At 33.9% G+C, this 13,649-nt stretch overlaps 1 protein-coding gene across 5 annotated transcripts in view; it reads left to right on the top strand.

Annotated features, from left to right (window-relative positions):
* The window catches only part of HBS1L (HBS1 like translational GTPase), a 91,214-nt gene that overhangs the window by 13,802 nt on the left and 63,763 nt on the right, over window positions 1-13,649 (top strand). For 2 of the 5 annotated variants that reach the window (XM_055432837.2, XM_055432836.2), the window contains exons 3-4: window positions 1,381-1,509; window positions 4,515-4,709. In XM_055432837.2, coding sequence (XP_055288812.1) covers window positions 1,381-1,509; window positions 4,515-4,709 — 324 coding nt within the window. The other 3 variants (XM_055432838.2, XM_088840770.1, XM_088840769.1) reach the window with 3 other exon arrangements.

Below are 13,649 nucleotides of genomic sequence, written 5' to 3'. Positions count from 1 at the left end.
ACTTAATCTTTTGTGCTTCTGTCACACTTGTCATCTGTACTACTTATTTGGCTTTTAAAAATATGTCATTACCTTTTCTTTCTTTGCCTTTCCTGCTAATCTGTAAGGCCATCGTTGACTTATACTATGAATAAATAGCACTTACACCATAGCTTTCTGAGTGTAGGTGTTACACTAAGCCGTAGTATTTTCTATTTCTATATATGCATAATCTATAAATTTTGAATGTAGTTAGATTCCCTTACATTTATGGGTAGTGCTTTCCTGAAAACATGCCCAGAAGTCAAATGTGGGAATGCTGAGCAATAGAGATGCATGTTATGTGCTCTTCCAGAAAGCTAAATAATATAAAATCTCTGATGACACCTTGCCTTTAGAATGCTGTATTGATGTTTTTATCCTTCTTAAACTTAATACTTTAATTTTATTCCTTCATAATTGTGAACAAACTCTTCAAAAACTGAGTTCGGTGGGCATCCAGTTGATGTGGCAGAGTGAACACTTTGGGCATGCTTGATGCTTTTCTCCTTTGGTCCCTTGTATTTTTGTGTATGGTATTCAAACATATGTTGTCACTTTGATATTTTGTCTTTCTGCCTCTTAATGAAATATATAATGCGCAGTTATGTGTTGAGTAATGATACTGCCAGTATGCAGAGTAGCACAGACTTCTGTCTGAAAGTTAGGTATGTGGCACTAACATACAGTGTCAGTGTATGATTGAAGTATGCTGCTGCTGCTGCTGCTAAGTCACTTCAGTCGTGTCCGACTCTGTGTGACCCCATAGACGGAAGCCCACCAGGCTCCCCCGTCCCTGGGATTCTCCAGGCAAGAACACTGGAGTGGGTTGCCATTTCCTTCTCCATGATTGAAGTATAAGTTGTTTAAAAGTTAAGGCCTATGATTTTGGTCAGCTCTTGGGTTCAAGCAAAATTAGTATTTCCTGGAAAGTGAAAATTGAACTAGTCTGTTTTTAGTATTCTTAATTATGCAAATTAGCAAATTTGATATGAGTTTTAAAATATTCGTACCATAGAAAAGAAAATTCCGGGGAAGCTAGAGTAGTAGGCAAGCATGAGATATTAGGAAAGATAATTTTTGAGAACTGTGGAGAAAGTAAGCTCAGTGTTTATGAGATAGAATAAAAGAATGAAGACAATTAGAAGAGATTAGCAAATGGTTAGTAAGGACATTTGGGCAGAATTTGGGGTATGATATGTTTTGTCTTAGTTTTTTTCTCTTTTCATTCATTATTATGACTGTGGGCAAATGACTTTAGGTAGGAGGTCAGAATCTTTAATTTTTACTTTGTGTTGTTAAAAAAAAAAGTTAATGGGAAATGGTCATAGCACAGCATTCTTCCATCATTTTATATTCTAGCTGCTCAGTTTATTTACTCACGACGTGACAAACCTTCAGCTGTTGAACCTGTAGAAGAATATGATTACGAAGATTTGAAAGAATTCTCCAGTTCTCTTGTGAATCATCAGCTAAGTGGAATTGATCAAGGTATAGTAAGAATTAGTCTGTTTCTTATCTGAAAATTATTAATAATTTACTGAAATTTACCAGTTATTTATCAGTTTTATTGTTCATAATATTAATCGTGGGTAGTAATGGCATGAATTACCATTATATCTTGTACCTTCAAGGAAAATTTACATTTTGTTAATTATGTTTTGTGAAGACTATATGGTTAACTATATGGTTGAAAAATTGATTGTCTAGCTGTTATTCAGTAACTGGAATTTGTGATTGAAATCTCCTTAGGAGAGAAACTTCCGTGATTTGTTTTCTTTTATCGGTATTTATTATTTTATAAGCTCTGTGTAGAGCTTATGGTTAGATTACAGAAGCTCATTTCCTTGCAAAATGTTAGTTTCCAAAAGACTGGTTTTTTATTAAAAATAATAAGTTCAGAGTCAGTTCAGTTCAGTCGCTCAGTCGTGTCCGACTCTGCGACCCCATGAATCACAGCACGCCAGGCCTCCCTGTCCATCACCAACTCCCGGAGTTCACTCAAACTCATGTCCATCGAGTCGGTGATGCCATCCAACCATCTCATTCTCTGTCGTCCCCTTCTCCTCCTGCCCCAATCCCTCCCAGCATCAGAGTCTTTTCCAGTGAGTCAGTAACAGTATACAAATGTCCTGATTAGTCACAGTCATGTAAATTAAATGTCAAGATAGAACTTGTAAATGGTAATGGGTTTGGTTCTGAGTTTGCTTCTTTTTAACAAGTTTGCTTCATTTGGTTCTCTTAAACATTTTAACAAAGATATTTTATATTTTGGCTTTTGCCTTTTATAAATAAATTTCAAACATTGTTTCAGACATACTTCTCCAGTCATAGGTTGATGAATAGTGTTGTAGAACCGAAATCACCAGGTATAAAAGTAGTGCTATATGTTGGTACTGAGCAGGGCTCAGCTTGTTTACTCCTTCTCTGGAGTGTACTCTTTCTCTGGCTTTGTTCTATGAATATTTTTAAATTGAAAATTTATAACAATTTGAAAACAGGAAGGAGGGAAGTATATAAATCTGAGAGTTGATCTTTGCATAAATCGGTACAATATATGTCAGCTGCTACCCAAACCAAGAAAAATGGAGAGAAAGCACAGACAGACAAAATTAGAAAGCAGAAAGGGAAACACAGAGAATTAAAAATTTCCATATCAACTTTGCAGATACATTTGACAAGTGGGATAAAAGTTCATAGAGGAACTGCTATATAAATTCCTCCATAGTTTGATTATATTTTCAAAGAATGTGTACAGTTGTCATTGTAGGGGGGGGAAGGTAGGAATAAAGTAGAAGTCTTATACTTTTCTCTGCTGTGCCTCAGAATGATTAAGGAGGTATGAAATTCAGAGTTATGTTTGAGAATGAAAGTTAATCATTCCCACGTGACATATGTAAGTATTAATAATTGCATGAAAAAAGTTGCATGGTAACAATAGTAGTGATTGTAAGTAGCCTCTACTAATTGCTTTCTGGGTACTGTTCTAAGTGCTGTTCATGTATTAGCACATTTAATCTTCATGACAGCCTTATGAGATAGGCCAGCTATTGTCCTCATTTTATAGGGGAGGAAAATGAGACACCAAGTCACTTGGGGGTAGTTGGGGGGTAGTTGAACTGCTTAGTAAGTGGCATTTGGATATGAACCAACATAGCCTGACTTCATATCTCTACCCTTTGTGTATGTGTGGACAACAGTTGCTATAATTAATTAGAATAGACCATGATGCTAGCTATATACTAAGTATTCTGTTCCAGTTTTAGTAATTCATGTTTTTTTTCAAGTTTAGCTTATTAGCCTAAAATTAATTTTGGACTAAAGCAAAGCAGAATTACCCAAATATATGAAGAATTTACTTTTAATAATTAAAAAAGAGCAATGGAGAAAGTATTATATACTTGGGGAAAAGATATTGCCGTTAGATTCCTTGTTCAATATGTAAGCATGTAAAATGTAATGTAAAATGCATTCTGTGGACTGATTTCATGGATTAGGGAATCTGAAAACTTGAGTTTCATTTTTATTACTGCTAAACTAAGTCCTGCCATGATTTTCAGTCCTCCTTATGACTTGCAGTTTGATATATCTAAGTCACAGAGTTACTCTGAGGATTACAGAAGATATATATATATATAAGTAAAGTGTTTTGAAAATTGTCAACTGCTGTACAAATATAAGTTAATATATTCATGCATTTTTATTCAATAGTCTCACATACTATTTTAAGATCTAGGGATATAAAGCCTTTGCTCCCATGGAACTTCCATTATTATTGAATATTATTAGTAATTTTTATAAAATAGTCATCAGAAAATAAACATCCTTAAAGATTTTAGTCACCCAGATTTAAATGTTTGTGTTTAAAATGAATGTTCATTTTCCTCGTTAATCTACTTGATTTCCTAATTTTTATGGCATTTTTGTACCAGGTTATCTTGTCCATTCACTAGTAAGTTAGAAATATTTTCAAAATTAACCCTTTCTACACATGTGAAATATCTTGGTATGGACCTCATCATCCTCATTGACTTAAATGGACTTTGTGTTGTGTGTGGGTACATACTCAGTTGCTTCTGTCATGTTTGACTCTGCTTACCTATGGACTGTAGCCTGTCATGCTTCTCTGTCCATGGGGTTTTCCAGGCAAGAATACTGGAGTGAGTTGCCACGCACTCCTCCAGGGGGTCTTCCTGACCCAAGGATCAAATCTGCGTCTCCTGCATTGCAGGCACATTCACAATTGACACTTCTTTCAAGCGTTAATCAGTATTACTGTGAAGACATTTATTATAGTGATTATTGAAATTGTTCCTCTAATCAGGGAAGCTGGGTATATTGTGGATAAAAATATAATCATTGTAATTTTTGCCAAGGCAGATTTCAAGAAGTGAACATCCTACTGTAATTTCAAATCCTTTGTTTCAGTTTTGAAGATTCAGGGATCTTTCATGACACCACTGAGTATAGCTTTTAATTATTGTTGTCTGTTCTAGCTCGTCTTTATTCATGCCTTGATCACATGAGAGAGGTACTTGGAGATGCTGTGCCAGATGACATATTGATTGAAGCAGTTCTGAAGAACAAGTTTGATGTGCAGAAGGCTTTGTCAGTGGTTCTGGAGCAAGATAAAGTGCAGAATTTGAAAGTCAGGAGTGAGGGAGCAATATCTACAGGAAAGATAGCAAAAGGTATGCTGTTACTTGTTCTCTTTTAGTTTTACAGTTAATGCTTTAAAAGAGGCTTTGATTTTGATCGAGCTGTTAAGAAAGGATGGGCAGAAATTTTTACTTGTTACAATAATTCTTGATTGTTATCAATTGATTTTGCAGTTTGTGAATTTTTAAGCTGATTGGCTGTGTTCTCTTCAGTCTGTTAAAGCCTGTTTCTTGATCTTTCCCTGCTTATTTTTGCAACTGACAGAATATAAGGGAAATTAAAAAGCAAGACAAGACACTTTTTGCTTCTTGTTAGTGTCTTGAAGATCTTTTAAATTATTGGTGGTGTTTTTTTTTTAAACTAAAAGGGTTGGGAGATGGGAATTAATAGCCAGACAGGGTCAAAAAATCCCTCCTATGCTTATAGCATTTTATGAATATAATTTAGTTTTACTTAAATATCCTAAGTATTATAATTCTACTACTCTTTCATTTCATAGCCAGATCTTTAATTTTAAATGTTTAGAATTTGAGGTTAAATTTATAACTTAGGCCACATGAGAAAGGAACTAATTATCTTAACTGGTATAATATTTGTCAGTAGAAGCATGGTGATTTGTTAACTGACCAATAGTATGAGAATAAGTCTATAATGTGACAACTATATAATAGGTTACCCCAGATCACAGTAGAAGTTACATGGTATTATTTATTTACCTGTTTTTAATACATAAAATAGATGAACCTAGTTCTCTCCATTGATTCTTTTAGATGTTTTGAATTTGAGAAATTCCGATTATGAATAACTTAAAATCTCACATAAGTTTGTAAATATTAGCACATTTACTAACTTGGTGATTACCTTTGTATATATCAGTGAACAAAGTATGAAGGTCACTTAAGATGGTTAAAGGAAGGTAAAATCCTTTTTTTTTTTTTAGAATGTTCACTTTTTATTAAATAATGATCAAGTATCACTTTATTCATGTCATAATCAAAAGAAACATTTAGTAATTAAATGCCTCATTTCATGTTTCCTTTTGGTTGCTGTGACTGTCTTCTGCATATGTCAACCCATTCATCTGAAAATTAATGGCTCTTGTAAGGTAAGGAGTCTTATTATCTTCCTCTGAAGTTTCAGCTGATAATGTTCACAGCTCTTGTCCTCAGTCTACAAACCATTTGGATTGCAGCAGCAAATCCTTTGATTTTTCTGGCCCAGTAGCAAAATATGGATTATATCATAATTCCTCGGTTATACCAAGTCACTCTTTGCTCCATAAAAAAAAGAAACTTGACAGACCTAAAAGTGAAAAGAAACTAGAATCATGTAAGTTAACAAAAGAGCTGTCCCTAGCTGACCTAACTGATAATATGCCAAGAGATTCTTATAAAAGTCAGCCATCAGTCAGATTACCACCCACAGATAGTATGGAGAGTCTACCTTCAAAGAATCTAGATGGTGATTTGTTAAGACCTCATGTGTCTGAGTGTATTTCCAAAGATGATTCTGCCTTCAAAGGCATATCCGATTTAAAATCCTTAATGATAAAAAACACAGCACCTAATAACTCATTATTTATTCAAAATGATTCAGTACGTGATTTGCAAAACATTCCAGTACAGAACAATTTAGGAAGTTTAAATAATCCTTTGCCCTTAACCAACTCATTGAAAAATATGGCTCTTGATAATTTAAATGCTAGTAAAACGACTGAAGTTGGAATTGTTTCTTCAGTTGAACAAAGCAACAAGAATTGCATATTAAAGAATGACAACTTGCAGTTTTCTCAGTGTGAAAGTCCATCGCTAGCTGAACTGTTTCAGGAACACAGGAAAAACAATCCAAGCCAGTGCTTTACTTTACCTGATTTTTGTCACCAACCATCTGCCAGTTTCACAGATCTCAGTTTGGGATCTTTTCCCTTGTCACAACTAGCAGATCGGTATCAGTCTTCAACTGGAATATCAGAGTTAACAGGATCTCTATCATCTTTGGCATTTCAGAAAGCTTCTCCGACAAGAGACCTTGAGAATTTGTCACTTTCTGATTTGATTGCAGAAACGATTGACATAGACAACCCTCAGATTAAGAAAGATTCCTGTATGCTCAGTTTATCTGAAATGAGGTCACCTGGAATAGACTCGAATATTGATCTTAGTGTCCTCATAAAAGCCCCAGATTTTGTTCCCAAACCTGTAGCAGACCAGTCAGTTGCTCCAATACCAGAAACTAAAGTTCTAATTTCAAAATTAGGGAAAAATTCCAATTCTGCTAAGGATAATAAGAAAAACAGTAAAAGCTCTCTGCCTAGGAAACCACCTTTTTCTCTCTCTTGGACCAAGGCCCTTGCTGCCAGACCTTCAGCTTTCGCTTCAACCCTGTGTCTTCGTTACCCACTGAAAAGCTGCAAGCGACGCACCTTTGATCTCTATAAGACTTTTCTTTATAGTAGACAAGTTCAAGATGTAAAAGACAAAGAAATAAGTCCTCTTATAGCAATAACACCATTTGACTTCAAATCAGCATCTCCTGATGACATTGTGAAAGCTAATCAAAAGAAAGCTTTTACTAGAGAATAGTAACAAAAGGAAAACTTGCTAACTGTTGTAGAGGTTTTTCTTTTAAATTAATTTAATTTTAAGCTTTTATAGGGTTGCTTTATATTATGGGATTTAAGTTGTGATCTTTATATTAAAATTGTCTCAAGTCAGTTGATAAATTTAGTTATATGCTTTTGCACTGAAATTTCTTTTTACTATATCTTCTTTTAGTGATAACTGGCTTTAAGTTTATAGCCTGTATTAGGAATATGTTTACAAAGTGCTTATGGTAACTTGATATTGTGAAATCAAACCTCAGCAATTTTTGTTTAAAGCATTCAGCTTTGAAAGTTTTTATGATGAGACATTTTCTTTTATAAAATATTTTTGTGCTTTGTTCTTAAATGAAAATGCCACCTCTTGGGATTAGTATAGTTTAGTGATGAAGATTTTTCTTGTGATATATGGCATAGCATAGCCAAGACAGTATTATATTTTGAAATATTAATGAAATCATTCCAAGTTTCATTATTTTTCTGCCAGTGAATACTAAAACTTTTCTATTAGAAAATCTTAAAATTCCTAACTTTTAAGAATACTGTGGAGGTTGTTGAAATACGTTTTTCATGATAATAAAATATAAATCCTTTTAAGGGACCATGTACATATTGAAGATGGATTAATACATAATTTATTTTTATACATTTTCAAAACCATTTGTCCTAAATGAACACTTTAAAATAAATATGTAGAAAGTCTTTTCAAGTATGGTTGCATGTTCCTTGAGTAATCTTACCAGATCTCTTTCCTTTTTTTCCTCTTTTTACTATAAGTAATGAAATGTGGAGTTTTCCTCTTTGCTACTGACAGCTCTGTGTGCTATAATGACAAAGTTTCAGCAGTAGTTGACCTAGTAAGATCTCGTCTAGTGAGTAGAACAAGTAGGTAATTCATCTCTTAAAGCAGTCGTCCTCAACTAACAGTCAGAATCACTGGGGAAATTTTTTTTCAAAACATAGCCATTGTGACTTCACTCCAGACATGGCAAGTCATTTCTGAGGGATGACATTTGGAAATGTGTATTTTCAGGATGGTCCCCAGTTAATTCTGATGGGTTACTTCTACTTGAGAATTGCTCACTTAAAGAAATTAGTAGAATGAAAGGAATTACTAATGCTAGGAATAACACCTGGACAACTTGAATTTTTAATTTGTATTTTCTAGTAACTAGGAATACCAAGGAATATTGCTAATTAGGAATTAGCACCTTTTTTGTTAGAAGATAATGTTATTAGTTATTTCTTGCAGGAAAAAAGTAGTCTATAAAATGTTGTTTCTTAATGAGAACAAAATAGCTATATTTTCCCCTTAAAAAGTATTTTTCTCTGACTACTACTTTAGTCTGCGTTTGATAATTTTTAAAAATATTTCTTGTTTCTGTTTATTTTCAGAATGACATCCCAATATCCCAATATTTTTAGTTGTATGTGATGATTTTATACCCAGTGTTTTGGTGGGAAAGCTTCAGCCAGCCTTATGTCCTTGTTCTTGACTAAACACTTTGTGACATCTTTACTTCTTGTTTCTAACTGCAGATTTCAGTGCGTATCCTACTGATGCTTAGATCATGTAAATTACAAGTTATATTTTGTGATCAGTTTTGAAGTTTGAATTACCCCAACTGCTGATTTTGTTTTTCTAGTCTTGAACTTTAATTGGATATTTTAGTAATTTTGAACTGTCTGTGACTCATCAACTAGATTTATATACTGTAGGCAGTCTCCAGTTTAGAAGTGAATTGTATTATAAGTGTTTGTTTAGAACCAACAATAATTCTTGATAGATTAAATGCTGCCCAAGTGGTCCCTTTGCACATAAATCCACAAATACATATTTAATCCATATTGAAATCGGACAGCATTACTGTTATATTATCTTTTATAACAAACTAATTTTCAAGTGGAAATACAATACTTTTAAAGCCATATAGTAGATCTTGTAGAGTGAACTAGATCTCCCTTTGTTGGATGATCAGGATTGTGACTACTATTTATGATATTATGATTTTAGGGGAAAAATATTCTATATTACAAGGTGATAGGGAAGATAACAATTTTTAAATAAGTCTCCGTATTTCTGTTGTGATGGCTACTGGTCTGTCAGGCACATACCTGACAGGCACTTGCCCCATTGACTAAGGAAGTGTCACAGTCTCTGAGATTCAGAGAGAGGAACCAAGAAGACCCACTGTCCCTTCTGCCTTTGGCCACTGGCCTTTGGTAAAGAAACTAGTGCCTGCTTATTCATGGATATTTTCCTAGTGAGGATAGTTGCTTGCACTAAGTGCATCTTCTGCACCAGCTGCTGTTTATTGATTGACTGCTGTCTTGGTAGCTCAGGTATGCTAAGTGTTTTTGGTCTATTTTCCAGTTCAGATGTCGACTTTGAAGTGCAGAGCCATTTTTATTTGTGTTATGCTCAAATATTAATAGTACACTTTTAAGAATAGAAATAATGTTGTAATTATATTCTAAACGATACAAAATACAAGATGTTTAAAATGACCATTTTTCCTCTTCACTTTTTTTGATTTTTTAAAAGAGCTGTTCACAGATGTTTTTCTGTCTTGCATTTGGTTGGTCTTTTTGGTTATGGTTCTTCCCATTAATTGCAAAGAACAAGGTATCACTTCTGTACAGAACACTTTGCTTATCATTTCTTTCTTAGTTCTTTTTCCTATTTCCTAGCTACTGAACTGGTATTCTAACCTCTTCCCCCCTCCCACCCCACGCTTAGCTTTGAGTCTTTATTGAACTTTTCTTTCAGCCTTTTTCCCCCTCATATAAATGGTAATAACTGTTCCCAGTGTACTGTATTTAATTTCTTGTGGTCAGTGGGAGATCATACTATTAATTGCCATACCAAGGGTAAAACTAGTCTAGTGCTTTTAAATATGTGGACCATTGCAAATTAGCAAGTACACAGTTATACACTGAGGAATAACTGTGTATCAAGTTTCTGTTTGGTGCATATTTACTTGTAAAATCAGTTTAGTAGTAGCCTAGAAATTGTTTTCTATTACTTTTATAAATGAAGGTAATGCTGACTAGATAGGGAGGGATTGATATGAATACTTTATTCATTTGCTTTTGTAATTATATAAAGCTCAGTGTATGCAGTTGTATATTGTAATTTTAATTTCTAGGATGCAAAAGATTTGTCACATTTTGAATGTATGTATACATTTTTGTAAAAGCCACATTGAAATAAATTATAATTCTGGGGTTTTCTAAAATCAGGTGTGAAAATATCACAATTTATCCATTAGGATTTTTTATATAAGCTTAATATTTCAGAGTGATATTTTAATAATTTATGATAAAGATTTCTGTAAACAAGTTGAAAAATGCACTAACTGGTTGTGCAGACTTTCTTTGAAGATATTTGTCATTTAGAATTCTTATTTTCCAAAAGATAGAATTTATATTTTTACTTTTGAGGACTCACATAGAAACATTCTTAAAGTATAGATTATGGTGAATATGGATAATATAATTGCAAAGATGGCAGTGGAAAATAAAACATTTGATAAAGTACACATTTCTGATGTTGACATGCCTGGTTTACATGACTTAAAGGAAAGTATCCTAGTTATAGGACATAGCTGGAGATGATCAAAGATGTGATTCTCAAATGGGATGGGAAAATGGGTACTTAAACACAGTTATGTTTATTGCAGTGTGTATGGCATGCATGGCATTACACTCTCTGAAGCTGACATCTTTGTCTTCCTGCGACCTCCTCCTGTTTCCTCTCTTTATTCGCAATATCAGTATCTTCCCAGTTGCTTAAGCCAGAAACCTAGGTCGCATCATCATTGATTTTGCTCCCTCGTTTACTTCGTATAATTGATTGTTGTTGTTTAGTTGCTAAATCATGTCCAAATCTTTTGTGACCCCCATGGACTGTATAGCTTGCCAGGCTCTTCTGTCCATGTGATTTTCCAGGCAAGAATACTGGAGTGGGTTGCCATTTCCTTTTCTGGGGGATTTTCCTGACCCAGAGATCGAATCCAAGTGTCCTGCCTTAGCAGGCAGATTATTTACCACTGAGGCCCCTGGGAAGCCCTGTAATTGATTCCAGTCCTATTATTTCTTCTTTACGAATAAGTAATTATATGTGTGTACATATACAGTTGATTGTTGTTGGTTGTGGTGGTTACGTTTTCTAAAGTCATAAATGAGTGAACACTGAATGAAATAGGCAGACACTGTCTTAGCAAAAACTGAACCATTGCTCCCATGAGAAATACGAGGTTAGGTTCCTGTGATCCTCTGGTCGCAACATTTTTGTCAGGCCATCAATACATGACCTTGTTTTATGTATGTTTAAAGACACTTTATTTAACATATATTATTCATATATTATTGATACATTGAAATTGAACTTATAGCTAGTAGCACTATAACTTAATGCCTAACACTAACATTATCTAACATGCACCTTTTAATTTGTAAGGTGCATCACAGCTACTTTGCGCTTAACACTAGACAGTGCTTCAGACTACTCTTGGGGACCATTTTAAATAGCAAAATCACCAACTAATATCACAGGGTGAAAAATGTGGCATTTAAGAGGTCATGAAAAAGGATGTTGCTTTATGAGACCTGAAACAAGAAGGCAGAATGCATCTTATTTGACCTCAGTTGGGAACATGCATGTTGGGCTACTAAAATTTTTTACTGTTCTACACTGTCCACAAGAGACTGCAAAAGTGCTGAAAGTCATGGTTTTTAGCGACAAGCTGAATCCATGAATGTGGAATCCTCAAGTATGGATTGATTGTCGATTTTTTGATCCATATTCTTTGTTCTTATTACTGTTTTTTCTCTTAAAGACTATTAGCTTTGGGCAGAATTCCTAAAATATTTAACTGGCTTCTTTACTTCTCAGTTAATTTTCTCTCAGACACTTTCTACAATACAGGTAGAGTGACTTTTCCAAAATGTAGTTCTAATTTTCTGTTGCCCTGTTTAAACCCTTTATTTTATTGTAAGACCTTTTGTCATCTGGTTTCTCTTTGTGTTACCCACTACCCAAATCCACCCAAGAACACCTACCTGAGTTTCCTCTGCTTCTATAGTGCTTTGCCCTTTCCCCTCCATTTCTGCTCCTGGCAATTAGCTCTTGAGGCTGTAGTTTATGTATCACTTTACTCCTAATCCTGGGATAGGGGAACTGTCTTGTGTACCTGTAATTCACTATATTCCTTTTTATTACCACCTCATGTAAAATCATAACCTCTGCCATACATTTAGCCCCTTTCTCTGGTAACCCTGCTTTATTATTCCTCACACCCCTTACATCATCTGTCACTGTGAGTGCGCACAGTTTTATTTTCCTCCTCTTCTTTGTAATCCCCCTACTCCCCCCACCACAGTGCAACTTCTATGAATGTAAGGTCTTTATTTCTATATTCCCAGCTTAGAATATATCTGGCACATACATGTAGGAAAGAATTTCAAGTAAAAAGTAAATTTCACTCTTAAATACTGTCCCACATCTTATTCCCTAGAGGAAGCTGTAAAGCAAATCTGTACAAAAGTATTTTATATTTCTCTGGAAACTGTGTGTTAGACATATCAAATTTGTATACATATCATTATACAAATGGGAGGATACTGTAACACTTCAGTATCTGTATCACTTAGCATGCTAAGTGTATTGCAGGTTTTTCCTTACCAGCATATAGACATCAGTCTCATTCTTTTTAAAAGCTGTGTAGAATTCCATATGTTTATGCATTAAATAGCCCCTGTTAACATTTTAACTTGCTATCACTGTTGACTCCTGAATGAACATCCTATGTTTCTACTGGTTGATTTTCTATGCCCATAAGTATGTACTTTAAAATTTTTGATAGATATTGTCTAATTGTCCTTAATAGAACCTGTGCTGATTTCCTTCCCACACAAGTTTATGAGTGCGTTTTGTTCAAATTCTCACAGATAGGATTATTGCTCTTTTGGGTATTATGCCAACCTGATAATTGGAAATTATTTTTTTCATTTGTTTCTATGTCTTAAATGAGTGAACCTGACTACTTTGTCACACGTTTGAATCTATTTGTATTTCTTAGAACTACCTATTCCTAATCTTTGATGATTTTTCTGCTGGCTATCTTTCATGATGACTTCTAGCAATATATGTGTGTGTGTATTTAATGTATTTGATTTTTATATTTAATTTCTAAGAAAATCCTTTTGTTATGTGCATGGAAAATATTTTTTCTTTGTCATCTTTTAGATCATTTATAAGACAAATTGTTGATTTTATATATATAAAATCAATATTAAAATTTTGTATTAAAATTTCTAATTTATATTAAAATTTATAAAGTAAATTAATAAACTATATTAAAATAAATTA

Source organism: Moschus berezovskii, chromosome 10 (assembly GCF_049115385.1).
Source record: "Moschus berezovskii isolate FMDL1 chromosome 10, NW_MosBer_1.0, whole genome shotgun sequence".
NCBI classification, from domain to species: Eukaryota; Metazoa; Chordata; class Mammalia; order Artiodactyla; family Moschidae; genus Moschus; species Moschus berezovskii.
This window is presented reverse-complemented; position numbering and strand designations above follow the sequence as displayed.